The sequence below is a fragment of the Salmo salar genome, chromosome 06 (genome assembly GCF_965601325.2).
Source record: "Salmo salar chromosome 06, fSalSal1, whole genome shotgun sequence".
NCBI classification, from domain to species: Eukaryota; Metazoa; Chordata; class Actinopteri; order Salmoniformes; family Salmonidae; genus Salmo; species Salmo salar.
In genome coordinates, this window is record NC_138296.1 from 25,780,853 (window position 1) to 25,800,205 (window position 19,353).

The following is a 19,353-nucleotide window of genomic DNA, read 5'->3' on the forward strand; positions in this document are numbered from 1 at the left end:
ATGGTAACTGATACCTTTCTTGTGTGACTGAGTGGGTGAGTGTCAGTATTTGGTCATGTTAACTTGGGGCTTATTTTTGTGTAGAAATGCAAAAGTTATACCCCACAGCAGAATTGCTTTTGTTTCCCCACTCAAAAGAAAGAATTATGTTTTCTTTTCACAATGGGATTCCCTTTCTTCAAAGAGCGACTTCACTCTTTGGCTCACTTTTACCCCACTGGCTTGATGCCCTGCAATGAATGACATCATTGTTACTGTCAGTGTGTGAGTGTTGGGTTGGTTTGAAGACACGCTGTGGTCTGACTGCAGGTAATCCACTCCCTGAGGCCTGAGAAGTGTACCTTCTCAGGCCTCTCGCTCGATGACAACATGCCATTTCACTGTGCTGAATGCTAAGCCATGGCTCCACACTCGGCTTTGAACTCATTGTTCAAGCCTAATAGAGGAGACTAGAGGATAATACCCACAGACACATATAAGCTAAGATGACGATAATCATATCTCGTAAAAAGGAGCACCTGTAGCTACACAAAGCGTACACATGCATATGCTATTACCCAATCATAGTTCACCAGACTGTATCATAGACGATAGTTGGGAACAGTTACAGCTACAGTGAGATTCTTAGACATTAGAACGGAACCTTTCATAGTTGCTATGATGATGAACAAGTTGGACATAACCCTAGTCCCCTGGAGGCTGCTGGGACATATAGTTGTGAGACTGGGTGATAGAATGCCTCTGAGGTGTGGGATGATGAAGGTGTATACTACACACAGACTCAGGTTACAGGGAGAGACAGGCCTGGGACAAGCCAGGTTGAGACTGTGATTGATCCTGATAGCAGAGGCCTGTGGGAGAAGTGTAATTCTACCTGGAACAGATGTTAAACACCCCTGGAAGAATGTGGTTACGGAGAGGGCAGTGCTGGCAGACCCACACGGCCCTTATTTACCGCCATCATGGACAACGGTTGAGCCGCACAGCGCGAGCCAGTTACAGATAAGAGGATACATTTGACTGTGGATTTGAGAAACTGAGAAATTACAGACTGTAATCAAGTCAGACAGAATTTACACAAGCCTGAAAATCTGGAGTCCTTTCCTGGAAAGAAGCTAAATGAAAAAGACTTGTTTGATCCCATGACAAGAAACATTCCCGTTGAGAGTTGTTGCAGGTTGAAAGAAATCATACCATTTTCACACTACCGTGCCGACCCGATATCAATATCAACTAGCCACTATGGTGGACACATAACCAGGCAAGCTCAGTACAGAAGAGCTCAGGTTAGTTTGACTCAGTTATGTGAAAAGCCCTTTAGTCTGTTCCTCTTCAAAAGATAGAGATTCAAGTGGAGATGGAAGGTGACAAGGGGTTACCTCAGGCCTGAAGTCTGATACTCTGATCACCTCCAAAAAAAACACAGGTGTAATATGCTGTCTCATAAAGCCAGTGGATGAAGATAGTCTCCTCTCCACTGTTATAATGGGATAACATGCAGCAGGCCCACAACACAACTAGAGCAAAAACCTCCCTAAACTCTCTCAATAAGTCACGTCTCAAACATCACTCATCTGTGACACTGCAGTGGAGACTCAATTTCATCTGTGAAATGTTTGAGATTATAAAAGGCACGCCAATATAAATTAACAGGCTGTAAATGTTTAATGTGACTACTTCTTCAGGCTGCTTTGGCTTTGAAGAGGATTGGGCCTGTAAGAGAAAATCCCCTGAATTTTTTTCCTATTCATAGTAGAGTAGACAGGAGTTCAAAATGCCATGGGCAATGTTCCTCACAAACAGGAGAAAAAGAGAAGATTTTTAAGACGGACATTCTAACTGTGATCACAGTGATGTGCTGTGATGGAGGCTGTTGTCTAGACCAGAAAACAACAATTGGTCAGGATAAGATTAAGATCAACACCTGGCCCACTTGTTAAGCATCTGATTTAGTGAAATCTACTGGACCAGAAATTCAAAACAAGACTTCAAGTTTTGTATCTATCATATTTCCCATTTTCTCAATAATGTTTTTTGTCCAGTAGGCTACATTGTTAATTGTGTATTAGAATCTTTGAGTAAGCACTGCCCTCTGCTGGTTTCAGAACTGCAACAATGTACTTGATCAGTGTGGCCATTCTGCATGAAACAGGCCTACCTAATGACTCCAGTGTAATTCCATACATTTCATCCAGCTCTCTGCTCTGATTAAAAGAAAATTACAGAAATGAACAATAAAATACAGATTTTAATAGAGTTTGCTAATCATCTGTCAAAGTCTGCCAACTTTAAAAGTCATGCTGACAACATCATCTATGCCAGCATGTAGTTCATCGTGCACCTGCACAGCGGATACACCCTTGGGAGTCCCAGTGAGAATCAGATCCCCCTCTTCTAGGGTGATGATCTCACTGATGTAGCTGATGAGAAAGGGAATGGAGAAGATCATCTGAGAGGTGCAGCCATTCTGGCGCATCTGGCCGTTCACTTTGAGCCAGATCTTTACGTTTCCCAGGTCAGGTATCCGCTCTTTGGGGATGAATTCACTGACGGGACAAGATGTGTTGAACGCTTTGGCCAGAGTCCACGGAAGACCTTTAGACTTGCAGTCATCCTGGACATCCCGAGCTGTCATATCCAAGCACAGGGCGTACCCTGCGACGTGTTGCATCGCGGAGGATTGGGGGATAGCGGTGCCCCCTTTCCCGATGACCACCCCCAACTCGATTTCATGGTGTACACTGTTGGAGTATTTGGGAATGATGATAGGTGAGCCCTCTGTCAGATATGCAGATGGAGTCTTCAGGAACAACACGGGCTCTGTTGGGACGACGTTATTCAGCTCCTTTGCATGGTCGGCGTAGTTCCTCCCAACACAGATGATTTTCTTTCCCCACTCCCAAAATCGAGATACATTTCGTGAAGTCATTGTAAAGAAATCTTATCAAGTCTACAGCTGCTCCGAAGCAGTTCTTACCATCAAAACGACCTTTGCCCACTGCAGCTTCCTGGAACAAACCTGTCAAACCTACGGTATCCCAGAGTGGACAAAAAAGGTGACATGATAAGAAAAGTTCATTCAGAAATATGAGATATTTCGATACGAAGGAAATGCATTATATAAATATTACAATGAAGCTAAATTAGTGCATATATATTACAAACTCAACCCTGATTACAAATATGACGTCGTAAGGTTCCGTGGGTTCGCTTTCTCCAGCCTATCAGCTGATATTCACGAGCTACTCCCCCGCATTCGATTGGCTTATCTGTGGAGGTCAACGTTAAAGAAGGCGGAACTCTTCTTTAAACCAAACTTGTCTGGTTCCTGTACATACGATTGCGATATTAGCAAACAGCTACAGTGTTGCTTGCTATGTTTTACAGGTCACTGGTAGCGAGTGCCTGCACTCTTGGCGTTCTTGGAGCCGCTGCAACGTATAAAATTGGTATGTTTCGCTCACATCCCGATCTTTCAGGTTCTTTCCACAGCTACATAACAACCCTGAAAGTTTCTAAACGAACTGTCACTGATGACACGCCAGCTGTAAGGTTAGCTAGCGTTCATATTTGTAATTTGCACAGCGTAGTCAAATGCTAGCTAGCTACTGTCAAAGCAGCCATATATCTTTGAAGCAGCTGTCCCTAGCTAGCTAACTGGTGTTGATTAGCAAGCCTCTGCTGTTGCATCATCCCCTTGTCTGGCATTTCCTCTTAAAATTCTCTCACACACAGACTGAACTGAAGGCTTAGCTACTATGCATAGAATGTGGCAGCATCGAAATATTTGCAAACCATTGGATTCCAGTTATTTTTATTTATTATTCTGATCTTACTCCATAGTACTTTGGCTTTGGGCTCTCTGGCTTACTTGTTTACTTTCATGTGAATGACAGCTTGAATAAATTGACAACAAGCTCTCTCTGACAGGATTACAATAGCTAAACTTTACTTGGCTGTTCTCCAAGAACCACGTAGCCCTGGTGTACATTGTAAGCACGTTTACCTTCTGTTTACCCTGTATGTGAACTGTATTTTTCCACGATAATGGATTGGTTAATATTATGTCAACTATTTGTATTTTTACGATGACAAATTGGTTAGTGAGTTCTGTTATGTCTAATGTGATGAATTGTAAATATTGTGTAGCCCCTGCGCACGTCCAAGCAGCCCTTCTACACCAGGAAGCTCCTGATATCCCGATAAGGAAGTCTTTACTGGTGGCGCAGAGCGACATGAAGGTAGAACTGCTGCCAGCCCTCACTGACAACTATATGTACCTTCTCATTGATGAGGAGTCAAAGGAAGCTGCCATCATAGACCCAGTTGAACCAGTGAAGGTATGAAATATAGCCTGCTGTAGGTTAGTTTTGATGGATCAACAGTAGGATATTATGTATATACATTTTATAATCATTTGATTGTCTCTTCAGGTTGTAGAAGCTATCAGAAAGCACGGTGTGAGACTTACGACAGTTCTGACCACCCATCACCATTGGTAAGTCAAGTTGTCAATCATTGTTTTGAATATCACTCAGTGCAAATGACTCAGCGAAATTACCATTGTGAGCAGTCCAATAACACTGAGATTAGATATACCGACATTATAGGATTTCTATGTACCATGTGTTGTCTCCTTCTCTCTACAGGGACCATGCGGGAGGCAATGAGAAGATGGTGAGGCTGGTGCCTGGTCTCACTGTGTACGGAGGAGATGACCGGGTGGATGCCCTCACTAAGAAAGTCAAACACTCCAACACGTTCAAAGTAAGGCCTTATAGCTGAGTTACTACCAGCAGAATAACCTATGTAATAACCATAACAAGCCTAAAACACCTGTCTATTTCATTGCCAGGTTGGTTCACTTACAGTCAAGTGTTTGTTTACGCCATGCCACACCACTGGCCACATTTGCTACCTTGTGACCAAAGACAACAGCACTGAGCCTCCAGCTGTCTTCACAGGTAAGCTACCGGTATCTTTCCAATTTGACTGTATCACCTACTGTAATAGAGAGCAATAGTAATGACATGTTGGCTAAAGCCCATGGGAAATTAATAGGGGTTTTGGATAAAAGCCGAAAATAACTACTGTGGTAAACAGTCTTAGGAGATCTTATATGTTTTGTTCTATGAGATGATCTATATCAGCTGATGTCCCTTTGTGAATTTTGAAGCATTTAGTAATCAAAACAGCACATAAAGGCTTCATAATTCATAAAGGTCATGTTAACTGACTGATATTCTCATAGAACAAAATGTATAAGATCTCCTAAGCCTGTGTTAACCTCAGACCTTATTTTCGGCGTTTATCCCAAAACCCCATTCTTTCCCAATTGTTTGTTCACCCATTCCTGAGGTACATTACATGACCAAAAGTATGTGGACACCTGCTCATCGAACATCTCTTTCCAAAATCATGCGCATTAATATGGAGTTGGTCCCCCTTTTGTTGCTATAACAGCCTCCACTCTTCTGGGAAGGCTTTCCACTAGATGTTGGAACATTGCTGCGGGGACTTGCTTCCATTTAGCCACGGCGTTAGTGAGGTCGGGAACTGATGTTAGGCGACGAGGCCGGCGTTCCAATTCATCCCAAAGGTGTTTGATGGGGTTGAGGTCAGGGCTCTGCAGGCCAGTCAAGTTCTTCGACACCGATCTTGACAAATGATTTCTGTATGGACCTCTTTGTGCACGGGGGCATTGTCATGCTGGAACAGGAAAGGGCCTTTCCCAAACTGTTGCTACAAAGTTGGAAGCGTTGAATCGTCTAGAATGTCATTGTATGCTGTAGTGTTACGATTTCCCTTCACTGGAACTAAGGGGCCTAGCCTGAACCATGAGAAACAGCCCCACACCATTATTTCTCTTCCACCAAACTTTACAGTTGGCACTATGCATTGGGGCAGGTAGCGTTCTCCTATTATCCGCAAACCCAGATGTGTCCGTCGAACTGCCAGATGGTGAAGAGTGATTCATCACTCCAGAGAACGCGTTTCCACGACTCCAGAGTCCAATGGCGACGAGCTTTACACCACTCCAGCTGATGCTTGGCATTGTAAATGGTGATCTTAGGCTTGTGTGTGGCTGTTAGGCCATGGAAACCCATTCATGAAGCACCTGACAAACGGTTCTTGTGCTGACGTTGCTTCCAGAGGCAGTTAAGAACTTGGTAGTGAGTGTTGCAACCGAGGTTAGACGATTTTTATGTGCTTCAGCACTCTGTGGTCCTGTTCCATGAGCTTGTGACCTACCACTTCGCGGCTGAGCCATTGTTGCTCCTGGACGTTTCCACTTCACAATAACAGCACTTACAGTTGACCGGGGCAGCTCTAGCAGGGCAGAAATTTGACAAACTGACTTGTTGGAAAGGTGGCATCATGTGACGATGCCACGTTGAAAGTCACTGACCTCTTCAGTAAGTCCATTCTACTGCTAATGTTTGTCTATGGAGATTGCATGGCTGTGTGCTCAATGTTTTAAAAACGTTTATATACACCTGTCAGCAACGGGTGTGGCTGAAATAGCCGAATCCACTAATTTGGAGGGGTGTCCACATACTTTTCTATATGTGTGTGTGTGTAACTCATTTCTGTTCGTTTTTTTAAAGCCAGGAGAACTCTATTGAAGTCTGAATAGACTCGTCGTAATACAGTTCCAGTCACAGGGGACTTCAATCCCTTAAACAGTTCTGATCATTAAACATGAGTTACCTAAGTAAACCTACAGTAGTTATCTATGTATTATTAAATCAGCAGATTTTCATGGATGCCCTTTGACACTTGTTATCTTCCTGTTTAGGGGACACACTGTTTGTTGCTGGCTGTGGGAAGTTTTTTGAGGGTACAGCTGAACAGATGTACAGGGCATTGATAGATGTGCTGGGACGTCTGCCCCCTGAAACAGTAAATATACCGCTATCGCGCAGTGTTAAAAATCAACTTCTAGATATAACTTTCTTTACATGTAATGACAGCTAATGGATTAACACTATTCAGTGTCTGTCTTTATAGGTTAGAAAAGGTCAGTTACTATTACATTATATGTGACCAAGCACGTGTCCTGACAAACTCTGTGGTGTTAACACGACAAAGTTTATCAGCACACGTGCTTGGTCACGCAGCAGATGGGAACAATAGTGTTGTTTGTGTTCCAGCGTGTTTACTGTGGTCATGAGTACACCGTCAACAATCTGAAGTTCGCTCAACATGTGGAGCCTGACAACGAGGTCATCAAGAAAAAACTAGCGTGGGCAAAGGTATATCATGATGCATTTCATTAAAGGCCCAGTGCAGTCAAAAACATGATTTCCCTGGGTTTTATATACATTTCCTCAGAGGTTGGAATAATAATGTGAAATTGTACAAATTATGATTAATGCCCTTAGTGTAAGAGCTGCTTTTAAAAGATTGTCTGAAATTTCTGCTGTTTTTGGTAGGATGGAGTTTTGGCCTTCCATGGTGAAATCACCATGCGGTAAATTAGTTAATAGACCAATAAGAAAGGGTTCCAAACCTCTCTGCCAATAACAACAAATGTTCAGTTTTCCCCTCCCACTCAGACCACTCCAAGACAGTCATAGCTAAATATTTAGAAATGTCCCTTTTGCTAAGAAGCTATTTTTGACCATTGTTGTCAATTAAAATCACAGTAATTGACTTAATTGTTACCCAGAAATTATATTGAGATAAACAGCTGCATTGGACATTTTTTGTGTGTGTGAACACATGGCCATGGTGATCTTTAATGTAATCAAGAAAATGTATAATCTGCTTTTTATTAAATCCGTAGGAGAAGGTCCTTAATGGAGAACCCACCATCCCCTCCACTGTGGCTGAAGAATTCAAATTCAACCCCTTTATGAGAGTGAAGTAAGGACAACTGATGATTCAGCCATTTTTATAAAGCACTCGCTCAAGTGGGCACAAGAAGCACTGATCTCTTATACGAGCATCAGACAATCCACAAGTGCCCCTTGAGCTTTGTGTCATAGAGGAATGCAGGGAAGATGAGGGAGAGGATTTTAGCATGGAAATGAAAGTGCCAATGCTCACTCTGTATGTAGTGAAATAATTTAAGTGACATATTCTTTCCTTTCTATTCCAGAGAGAAGTCTGTGCAAGAGCATGCTGGGCAGAATGACCCTGTTGAAACCATGAGGAGTCTCCGTAAGGAGAAAGATGGCTTCCGGGTCCCCAAGGAGTGACTGCAGAATGGAGTCTAGTGAAATCCGTTCCACTACATGCGTAACAGCGCACTGCGACCTGTTACTAACAACTATGGCAAAATATTTCCTACCTGTTTCATTCACTACATAAAATACTGTATTTACTTCATTTCAACCTTCTGTACATTAGCTTGTAGACCTAATGCAAGCATCAAGCAAAACAAAATATTGTAGTCTTGTCACAAGGAAGACTGGTGATTGTGTATAAACTGGATTTACAGAATAAAATTTGATCTGTATTGCAAAAGATTGATTTAAGAATCTTGAATAAAGTTTTAATTTAGCTTTTAATCAGGTTTGATTACTGAAATGTACAGTTTGATGTAGAGTGAATACAGTATTGATATTCTGTAATGTGTAAAATATTTTAATAAACCCCCAACAATGCTCATATGCAGAAGAAAAACAGAACTATAGAAAGCAGGGAGAAGCTTGACTAAGTAGATGTGTCTTAATGTGCAAAGTTTGTAAATGACTTTTTGTCTCTGTATAAAGTTTTCTTATCAAGTGTTTTATTACTTTAATATGGTATATTCACTCAAGACAATATTTCAGAGGTTTGTGTATAGTCCCTTTAGAGAAGCCAGGGCTACTTTAGTGTGATTGTTGGACATATAGAAAATCAAGACTGAAGCGCTTCCAAACATCTCTCATACTATAGAGAATAAGACCACTTATGCTCGTTGTTAATCAAAAGCTCCATGTATGTGTGTGTATGTATATATATATATATATATACACACACACATCAGGATTTTTTTGAGTGCCGATGTGAAGTTCGTGATGCATAGGTTTTATTAAAAGCTCCAATGTCTCTTTCACAGAAAAAGCAATAAAGCAGATTTATTCTATTGTTGGCCTAACATTTAATTTCATATTTGTGAGAGATTCATATCCCTAATGACTATTACCCGCTTGCATATTTCTTGGTAAAACGGTGATGTTTGCTTGACATTCTGTATTAACATTTCACCACACATCTATAATAAGAGCTGCTAAACGTTGTTTAATATATAAGCAATATATTTTGACATATTGCTTATATTACTTAGTCCATATTAAATGGTTTAACCTAGCTGCTTAACTGACAGAGCATACTGTATGAAGGTGTGTGCTTCTTGTTCTCACCATGCCATACAAAGGAAGAAAACACTGAAAACATGAATGTAAATATTTAAAGTGTACGCTCATTTCTACAGCTAAAACTGTTCCTTTGTATCAAGTAAAGCGTGTCAGTATGTATATCAATGACTGCTGGTACATGGAGAATAACGTACTTGAAAGTTACACTAATGTAATATTTTAATATGCAAAATATGGATCATAGATTTTCATTATAAATACGGCAGAAATGATATACATTTAAACTAAAATATTTGTTTAGAATTCCATCAGAAAACATTTCAAGAGTACAACAAATACTTTTCAGTGCATACAAGTGAAATAACAGAATGTACTGCTGTATTCATAATTAGTGCACACTTAAATGTAGTAATAATTATCCAACAACATTATTCCCAGTGGTCTGGTATGAATTAGCTTGTGCATATAGAATCTATAGCCTGAATGTATACAGGCTTTATGTTGGTATAAATAAATGACAGGCCACCACAGTAATTAAGCACTTGGCGATAATGCTCTATTTGACCTGACAGACAGTCCTTTAAGCACAGACAGAAGGATAGATAACAGAGGAATGGATAGACAGAGAAAAGAGATGAGGGGTCCTTAAAAGCAGAGAGGGAGGAGAGAGACACGAAAGAGACGGAAGGAAAGTGCTAAACTCAGTCATCCAGTACAGATAGGGCATAAACATTGACCCAAGGTCAAGTTTTGTTAATTCACTCAATGGTTCAAATAATCCTAGAATAGGGATGCATCTCAATAGACAAAATAAATGTCCTATCATGCCTTTTTCTTTATTTCTACTGATATTAAAGAACTAGACAGGTGACAGAAAATACCCAACAAGAACCGGCCATGTCGCTTCCACCTAACCTGTGTTCAACTCAATGGAGATGAAACAGAGGAGGCTACTTTAGACTATTGAGATGCACCCTGACACTTGAGGACAGACTATTCACTTACAGAAACCCTTCAACATCTTTTCACCCTCTTCTTCACCATTTGACAAGGAGTCCGTTGGTGGCCTTCTCCACTGCATGGTATTGTGTGTGCAGCAGCTCCCTGGCTCTCTCCTCTCCTACACTCTGTAGCCAGGACTGGTACAGCTCTGCCACGCGCTGGTCCTCCTCTGGCACTAGAGGGCGCTCCTCCCTGTACAGATCCTCCACCTGCTGCAGCAACTCCTTGTTGTTCTGCTCTGGTAAGGGCTTCACCTGGCCTCCCCCATTCAGACAACCTGTATACACACACAGTGAGGAAACACAACACACAACTGGTTTTACAAGTTCACTTTTTATTTTTATTTAACCTTTATTTAACCAGGAAGGGCTCATTGAGATTTAAAATCTCTTTTTCAAGAGCGTCCTGGCCAAGATAGGCAGCGCCAAGTCATTACAAAAATTACAGACAAACAACATGAAAAACTACAAGTAATCTAGTAAAAACCATAGAATTCACAGAGTATAACAAAATCAAAAACAGCAAATTAAAAACATTGACAGGTCAGGGAATCAGACTCAAGATCATTCATCAGTGATTTAAAAATACCAATCAGGACAAGTTCTTCCAGTTTAAAAGTATTTTGTAAGGCGTTCCAAGACGATGGCGCAGAGTACATAAAAGCCCTTTTACCAAATTCAGTTCGGACATTTGGAACAGTTAGTAGGATAAAGTCCAGCGAACGAAGAGAGCACCCACCACATTTCTGAACAATAAAAATGGCCAAATAAAAAGGTAGTAAACTCAAAATGGCTTTGTAAATAAAAGTATACCAGTGACTGAGCCTACGAGTGACTAGAGAAGGCCAGCCAACCCTGGTATACAAAGTGCAGTGGTGCATAAGGGTTTTGCAGTTTAAAATAAATCTCAAAGTGCCTTGGTAAAGGGTGTCAATTGATCTCAAACACTGAGCGGAAGCATTCATATATAAAATATCCCCATAGTCTAGTAAAGGCATAAATGTAGCTGATACTAGCCTCCTTCTGGCTTCAAAAGAAAAACAAGCCTTATTCCTAAAATAAAATCCTAATTTCACCTTAAATTTTTTTGTAAGTCAACTTTGACTTGAACCAAAAAAATGCCATTACATACAGGAACCATTCCTCAGGGGAATTCATGCAGTGTGCTTTCTAATACTAGCTGCTGCCTGTGGTAGCTTCTGTGCAAATGTAGAATAGAGACTTCAACCATAGCAGTAAACAAATAAATGGACAAGACATTATAATTTAATTCCACCCTCTTGAATGTGGGAAGAAAAAAAACATGCATTTGTATATAGTATCTTGTGTTTATATTAAACGCAAATGTAAACCAACAAACAAAGCCTCCTCTTTCCTCACCTGACGGACAGGCCATGACCTCTACGAAGTGGTAGGATGACTTTCCCCTCTTGAGTTTCTGCACCAGGTTCTGGATGTTGCGGAAACCGTAGGTTGCGGCAAAACGCAGCACGACCACACCGTCCCTTTCCAGGGTCACCTCCTGGAAGTCCTTGTTCCTAAAGGGGACAGGTTAATCAGGCTTGTGTTCATTAGGCACCAAATGCAAGAAATCAGACAAACAGGGAAGGACTTCTTGGATTTGTCCAATCAGAAACCCCTGTTTCTTAAACTTGCTCTAATCTCAGGGTTATTCTTCTCAACAAATCTATACTTCCATGGCTGACAGGAAGCAGAGACAGACTTCCCTGCACATCTCGTGGAAATGAAGAGAGACTGAGTATTTTGCCTGCACTATTTCACAGTTGACACAACTAAGTGAAAGCTAACCAATTAGCAGAGGTGGGCTCCTAACAGGGCTTTAATACTGCAGGGCCCGACTGACTTACTTGAGTGTCTTGTAGGTGAGCTCCTTCACCTCCTCTCCAAACAGCTGTCTGGCAGCGTGTGTGAACACATGATGGAGGTATCCTCCTGAACCGCTCCCTGCATGGCCCAGCAACTCATCACCACACACACTGCTGAACCTGCAGGGACACAAGTCCACACACACATCAGCAAGTGTGGAGTTCTCCTGACGCACACTGCACACACACACCTTCTGGAGTTCTCCTGACACGCAAGTATGTATTCATTTATATGTAAAAGATGAGGTTCAAACCCTTACATTGTATCTAATGGGGCTGGCTCCACATCACTGAGCAACACTTTCTCTTCCTCTAGCATCTTCAGAACTTCTCCTGTCATGAAATAAACAGAAACACACATCAGAAAATGTACATTTAAAAACGTGTTTCAAAATGGAAAACACACACAGACACACTTTGAATACTATCTGCCATAGTGGTTTAATGTCCTCCCTACCTGAAGTGATGACACAGTCCACCTCTCTGGTGTCATCCTCCTCCAGGTAGAAGTCAGGCCTGGAGGCCTCCAGTTTCTTATCATAGCAGGGCATCACAGTCACATGGTAGATCTGCTGAGGGTTCAGACCCTGCAACAACAACACACACCTGTCAGTCATATCCTTTAGAAGATCTCATCCTACTATACAGACATGATAGAATCATCATCCAAATCTATTAAAAGTTACTCTACATCTCTGATCTATATCACCTGACTCCATTTAGTCTATTCCATAACTAACGTCTAGATATTTAACCCTGCAGTCTGCATCGCTGAATGTCAGACTCCTGCATCATCAGCTGGGGTCGGCTTCCAGTTCAGAACAATTATATTGCAGGTCAGAAACTTTTTAAATCAAGAAAACACATTTTTTTTACAAACCCAGGAGCTTGTCTTTTTGCATTATGTGAATTCCATTCTGTGAGCGGTGAGGCAGACATAGAAGGCTACCAGCCACACACGCAGTTAAAGTGTGGAGCAGGGAACTGTCCATTATTTGTGTGATGCAGAAACATTTTAATTTGTCCACATGCAGAGCTTATGTTCCCTTCCCCCACATAAGAATACATTGCCAAGTTGACTTTCCCTGGCTAGCCTATCTAATGCGAAAATGGCTAACATAACAGGACAAATAAAGAAATTAAAAGTTATGATGGGGGAATACACAATCGTGGAAACAGGTGCTGCGCGAGTGAAATCCCCGCTTTGGAAGGATTTTGGACAAGGTCAACAACTTGGTAGATGGATGCACAGCCTGCAAAAAGTGCAAGCAGGTATTTGTTTACGATAATTCAGTTAATTATTAGTGAATGATTATGTTAATTCAGGCTTTCGTACATTTAGACCATACGCAGGCCATATAACGTTTAAACCAGTGCTGCTGGTAAAAGTGTAGCCTAGTAAATAAATTACTCTGGGAAAGACATGCTCAGGTAGTTTAGTGACTTGTCAATCTTTTTTAAACCTTCCGCTTTGGGCTGGATGTGTCAATGTGTAGTTTATATACGCATAATCTATGAGCAGAATTACTGTCTTACCTCAATTAACCACAAAATCCCTAGTTTAAAAGCAACTGTTTTCTGGAAGCTGTGTTGCGCCATTTTCCCTAACTTCCCCCCACATGGGCCAGCCCCCTAGCAATTCAAGTTCCAGCCAATGAGATTCAGCCCATCGCTATTTGAGTGACAACTAGCAAGAATCACACACAGCAGAACAAGAGAGAGAGCAATGACGTGGAGCACATATCTGCAAATATGTTAGGTAGTACACCATTTTCGGGGACCACTTTTAGCTCGTGGATGCTACTTTCAGAACTACTGGCTAAAAAGTATACAAAAGTACCAGAGAATCCCTTTAAGGTTCAATTAAATTATTTGATTATCTAAACAATATTGAATGTAAAGGTCTTGTTTCGTTATGTTGGCTATAGGCTTTCATGAGGTAAGAAGGCTATTTGGAAGGCTTTTCAAAGCGATTTGAGTTGTCAATGTGCCGCATTGCATTGTGAAGAAAAAATATATATTGTTCTTAATTCATGTTGAATAGACATGCAGACAAATTCATTCATGCACGGAAGAAGAATATTAGCCTACTACACAGGAGTCACAAACACTAAATAAATAGATGTTATTTGGCGGGTTAACGGATCAGCTCGCAGAACAATTTTATGCGGCTCGGTCAGATTGCACAGAAAGATCTCTCTTGATGTCGGGTAGGCTCAGAATTTATGTGGCTGGAGCGGGGCGGGTGCGGCTCCAAAAAACAGACCCATGCAGGACTCTAGTGTCAATGAGCCCCTACCAACCTGCTGGCCAGCGAAGAAGCCCTTCACCAGAGAGCCCATCATCTGCTGTGGGGAGCGGGTGGAGCTGACGTAGGGCAGGATGAACTCTCCATGGGTTTTCTCTGCATAGCAGATCCAACCTGAAGACAACACAAGCCTGTATTATTACTGGACCTGAAGACAAGCCTGTATTATTAACGAATCTGAACACAAGCCTGTATTATCAATGAACCTGAAGACAACACAAGCCTGTATTATTAATGAACCTGAAGACAAGCCTGTATTATTAATGAACCTGAAGACAACACAAGCCTGTATTATTAATGAACCTGAAGACAACACAAGCCTGTATTATTAATGAACCTGAAGACAAGCCTGTATTATTAATGAACCTGAAGACAACACAAGCCTGTATTATTAATGAACCAGAAGACAACACAAGCCTGTATTATTAATGAACCTGAAGACAAGCCTGTATTATTAATGAACCTGAAGACAAGCCTGTATTATTAATGAACCTGAAGACAACACAAGCCTGTATTATTAATGAACCTGAAGACAACACAAGCCTGTATTATTAATGAACCTGAAGACAACACAAGCCTGTATTATTAATGAACCTGAAGACAACACAAGCCTGTATTATTAATGAACCTGAAGACAACACAAGCCTGTATTATTAATGAACCTGAAGACAACACAAGCCTGTATTATTAATGAACCTGAAGACAACACAAGCCTGTATTATTAATGAACCTGAAGACAAGCCTGTATTATCAATGAACCTGAAGACAACACAAGCCTGTATTATTAATGAACCAGAAGACAACACAAGCCTGTATTATTAATGAACCTGAAGACAAGCCTGTATTATTAATGAACCTGAAGACAACACAAGCCTGTATTATTAATGAACCTGAAGACAACACAAGCCTGTATTATTAATGAACCTGAAGACAACACAAGCCTGTATTATTAATGAACCTGAAGACAACACAAGCCTGTATTATTAATGAACCTGAAGACAACACAAGCCTGTATTATTAATGAACCTGAAGACAAGCCTGTATTATCAATGAAGCTGAAGACAACACAAGCCTGTATTATTAATGAACCAGAAGACAACACAAGCCTGTATTATTAATGAACCTGAAGACAAGCCTGTATTATTAATGAACCTGAAGACAACACAAGCCTGTATTATTAATGAACCTGAAGACAAGCCTGTATTATTAATGAACCTGAAGACAAGCCTGTATTATTAATGAACCTGAAGACAAGCCTGTATTATTAATGAACCTGAAGACAACACAAGCCTGTATTATTAATGAACCTGAAGACAACACAAGCCTGTATTATTAATGAACCTGAACACAAGCCTGTATTATTAATGAACCTGAACACAAGCCTGTATTATTAATGAACCTGAACACAAGCCTGTATTATTAATGAACCTGAAGACAAGCCTGTATTATTAATGAACCTGAAGACAAGCCTGTATTATTAATGAACCTGAAGACAAGCCTGTATTATTAATGAACCAGAAGACAACACAAGCCTGTATTATTAATGAACCTGAAGACAAGCCTGTATTATTAATGAACCTGAAGACAACACAAGCCTGTATTATTACTGGACCTGAACACAAGCCTGTATTATTAACGAATCTGAACACAATCCTGTATTATCAATGAACCTGAAGACAACACAAGCCTGTATTATTAATGAACCTGAAGACAACACAAGCCTGTATTATTAATGAACCTGAAGACAACACAAGCCTGTATTATCAATGAACCTGAAGACAACACAAGCCTGTATTATTAATGAACCTGAAGACAAGCCTGTATTATTAATGAACCTGAAGACAACACAAGCCTGTATTATTAATGAACCTGAAGACAACACAAGCCTGTATTATTAATGAACCTGAAGACAACACAAGCCTGTATTATTAATGAACCTGAAGACAAGCCTGTATTATTAATGAACCTGAAGACAAGCCTGTATTATTAATGAACCTGAAGACAACACAAGCCTGTATTATTAATGAACCTGAAGACAACACAAGCCTGTATTATGAATGAACCTGAAGACAAGCCTGTATTATTAATGAACCTGAAGACAAGCCTGTATTATTAATGAACCTGAAGACAACACAAGCCTGTATTATTAATGAACCTGAAGACAAGCCTGTATTATTAATGAACCAGAAGACAACACAAGCCTGTATTATTAATGAACCTGAAGACAACACAAGCCTGTATTATTAATGAACCTGAAGACAAGCCTGTATTATTAATGAACCTGAAGACAACACAAGCCTGTATTATTAATGAACCTGAAGACAACACAAGCCTGTATTATTAATGAACCTGAAGACAAGCCTGTATTATTAATGAACCTGAAGACAAGCCTGTATTATTAATGAACCTGAAGACAACACAAGCCTGTATTATTAATGAACCTGAAGACAACACAAGCCTGTATTATTAATGAACCTGAAGACAACACAAGCCTGTATTATTAATGAACCAGAAGACAACACAAGCCTGTATTATTAATGAACCTGAACACAAGCCTGTATTATTACTGGACCTGGAAGAGACCAGGGCCTGTATTTATAAAGTGTCTCAGAGTAGGAGATGAACTGTCCCCCCTCTTATTCCCTGTTCTGGCCGTGACCCCACTCTCCGAGGGTGTCTCAGAGGGAGTTGGGATATGCAAAAAACACATTTCCAATTAATACTCACTTGTACATGTGTGAAACAGGACAAATATAATCACCCACCCATTTCTAATCTGAAGAACTTTGTGAAATTGGGCCCTGGTTTCTGAAGTTCTATTGGAAGGATTCAGGCCTGGAGATAATCAGGGGCTAGTTAAGGTGTTGAGGTATAACTGGTTACCTGGGCAGGCAGAGGCCAGCATGGGCAGGGCCTGCTTGTCTTGCTCCTTCCGATGGAACCGCTCCACAAACTCTCTCTGACTCTCCAACAGGCTGAAGGTCCTGCTGAAGCTGGTGTCAAACACGTGGTGAACCCCTGAAACACAACAGTCACACCAGTCAGTATATTTTATCTAAATATAATGTATCTCACTAATGTGTCAGATAAACCGATGCCCTATATTACACAGATACACAATGGTTTATCTTTTAACCTTCGCACTCACCCAGACCCTTGAAGAAGGCGGTCAGCCTCCTGCCTGCCTCACTGCTGCTAAGGCCGTAGCGTGCTGCCAGGGAGGCTCTGGACTGTGGGGACACAGACACCACCACCACCTTCTGCTCTGCTACACCTGCCTGCTGGGGAGATGAAGGGAGACTAGTTACACACAGGGGAGACAGATACAGACACCATCATCATCCCTAAACACGCTGGGTTGAGTATGACTGGTGGGTCCTGTTTGTGGGTCTTCAGATGGATGACAACACACACACACACACACTACCTTGTTGTTGCGTAGCACCCTGTAGATCTCTTCATGACTCTGCTGTGTGATAAGGACACTCTCAGCTGAGGTGATGCAGCCACTGCAGGCCAGGCAGTCATTCAGAGTGATCTTAGCTTTCTCCAGCTTCTGCTTTCCACCATCCTGGAGACACAAAGAACAAGATGGAGTAATATTGTACTGTAGGTTAACAGTGAGAAAGAAAATGTGTCTCTCAAAAAGTAGCATCCGCTACTCAAATTAATTTGAAATCCCATAAGGCAGCCATATTGCTTTTACCGATCCTGTGTCTTCAGAACAAGTTCAGGTGAAGGCGAGATGAGAAGAGTAACAAGAGAGTTTTGAGATTCACCCTTAGTGAAGTAGGCTCATGCTAGTTGACATGTTAGTCAATGTAACATCACAGCTCCAGCTGTGGTCACTATGTGGGAAACATTGAAGCATACGCACCTGTTTAACCTGGAAATAGCTCCCATCATCTTCTATTTGAATTTTAGCCACAGATCTGCCTTGCTTCTTCTCCACCTTGACTGGTTTCACACATTCCTAAGAAAGGAAAGGGGAGCAAGTAGCAATCAGTTTAGGGGGGAAAGTACAATCACAAACAATACTAGCTAGCTTAGTCACATCCAGGTGCTTACAGTACAAGGACCAATTAAATTAAAGTAAAAGGAACTAATGGTGTGTCTGTCTGATGACAGATAAAAGTGGACATCTTTAGCTAAGTTCTTCAACCTAGGAAGTTAACGTTAGCTAGTCAAATGAGTCACATGTCATTTCGATGACCTAGCTACTTAGCGAGAGAGCAAATCAACTAGGTAGTAGAGGAGGCTAGAAGGAAACAACGTCTGAATCCATTCTAATGATCTCATTTCAGTCATTACAATGAGCCCGTCCTCCTAAAGCTCCCCCACCAGCGTCCGCTACAAGTTAACTAGGTTAAAAAAAAGAACACAAGCGCGTTCAATTGAAAACCACCATTGCGTCAATCAATTTACACAGCAATGCCAATAACGCAATATACGCATTTGGAAGTTGGACAGATAATACTCTATTTGACAGCTAGCCAGTACTTTAGAGGTTAGCTAACTACAGTAGCTAGCTAGCTAACGTTAACTAGCTATTGAGAATGGCGACCAGTGGGTCGTTAACATTAAAATAACCACATTATACATATGCTAAAATTATGTAAAACGTGTTTAATAACCTGATTGTTGTATGGTTAAGTGTTATTTACCTGGGAAGGAGTGATAAAATCATCTAGATCTGTCAACTGCAAAACACCGCTAAATTGGGACACCATGTTTAGTGCTGCAGTAAAGCAGTTTGTGTTTACTTTGAGTGTCGTAAAGATGTTTCGTCAGAGAATGTGCTTCTCTCATAATACCAACCAGATTTGATACTTGGTATTTTTAAACAGTAC

The 19,353-nt window shown here is 41.0% G+C and overlaps 3 protein-coding genes across 4 annotated transcripts; 1 reads left to right on the forward strand and 2 right to left on the reverse strand.

Moving 5' to 3' along the window:
• Positions 1 to 1,648: 1,648 nt before the first annotated feature.
• On the reverse strand, positions 1,649 to 3,000 carry fahd1 (fumarylacetoacetate hydrolase domain containing 1). The gene is given in 1 exon segment (NM_001140945.1): positions 1,649 to 3,000. A coding segment is annotated over 1 exon segment (657 nt). The 5' UTR covers positions 2,930 to 3,000; the 3' UTR covers positions 1,649 to 2,272.
• Positions 3,001 to 3,246: 246 nt separating this feature from the next.
• LOC106606699 (hydroxyacylglutathione hydrolase, mitochondrial) lies at positions 3,247 to 9,076 on the forward strand. 2 transcript variants are annotated; one of them, XM_014203055.3, is made up of 10 exons: positions 3,278 to 3,449; positions 3,931 to 3,992; positions 4,150 to 4,340; positions 4,434 to 4,498; positions 4,650 to 4,767; positions 4,856 to 4,964; positions 6,800 to 6,903; positions 7,155 to 7,256; positions 7,790 to 7,869; positions 8,105 to 9,076. In XM_014203055.3, exons 3-10 carry the CDS (start codon positions 4,236 to 4,238, stop codon positions 8,202 to 8,204), a joined length of 783 nt encoding a protein of 260 aa, XP_014058530.1. In that variant the 5' UTR covers positions 3,278 to 3,449; positions 3,931 to 3,992; positions 4,150 to 4,235; the 3' UTR covers positions 8,205 to 9,076. The 2 variants fall into 2 exon arrangements, with proteins under 2 accessions (XP_014058529.1, XP_014058530.1); XM_014203054.3 differs by lacking the exon at positions 3,931 to 3,992 and having other exon boundaries at positions 3,247 to 3,449.
• A 423-nt stretch (positions 9,077 to 9,499) lies between these two features.
• On the reverse strand, positions 9,500 to 19,259 carry LOC106606697 (cytosolic Fe-S cluster assembly factor narfl-like). Its single transcript, XM_014203052.3, has 11 exons — positions 19,168 to 19,259; positions 18,381 to 18,476; positions 17,931 to 18,074; positions 17,652 to 17,784; positions 17,387 to 17,521; positions 14,499 to 14,617; positions 12,653 to 12,782; positions 12,456 to 12,528; positions 12,178 to 12,315; positions 11,690 to 11,847; positions 9,500 to 10,587 (listed from the first exon to the last, which is right to left on the reverse strand). The coding sequence occupies exons 1-11, from the start codon at positions 19,231 to 19,233 to the stop codon at positions 10,346 to 10,348; spliced, it is 1,434 nt and encodes a 477-aa protein (XP_014058527.1). The 5' UTR covers positions 19,234 to 19,259; the 3' UTR covers positions 9,500 to 10,345.
• Positions 19,260 to 19,353: the final 94 nt, after the last annotated feature.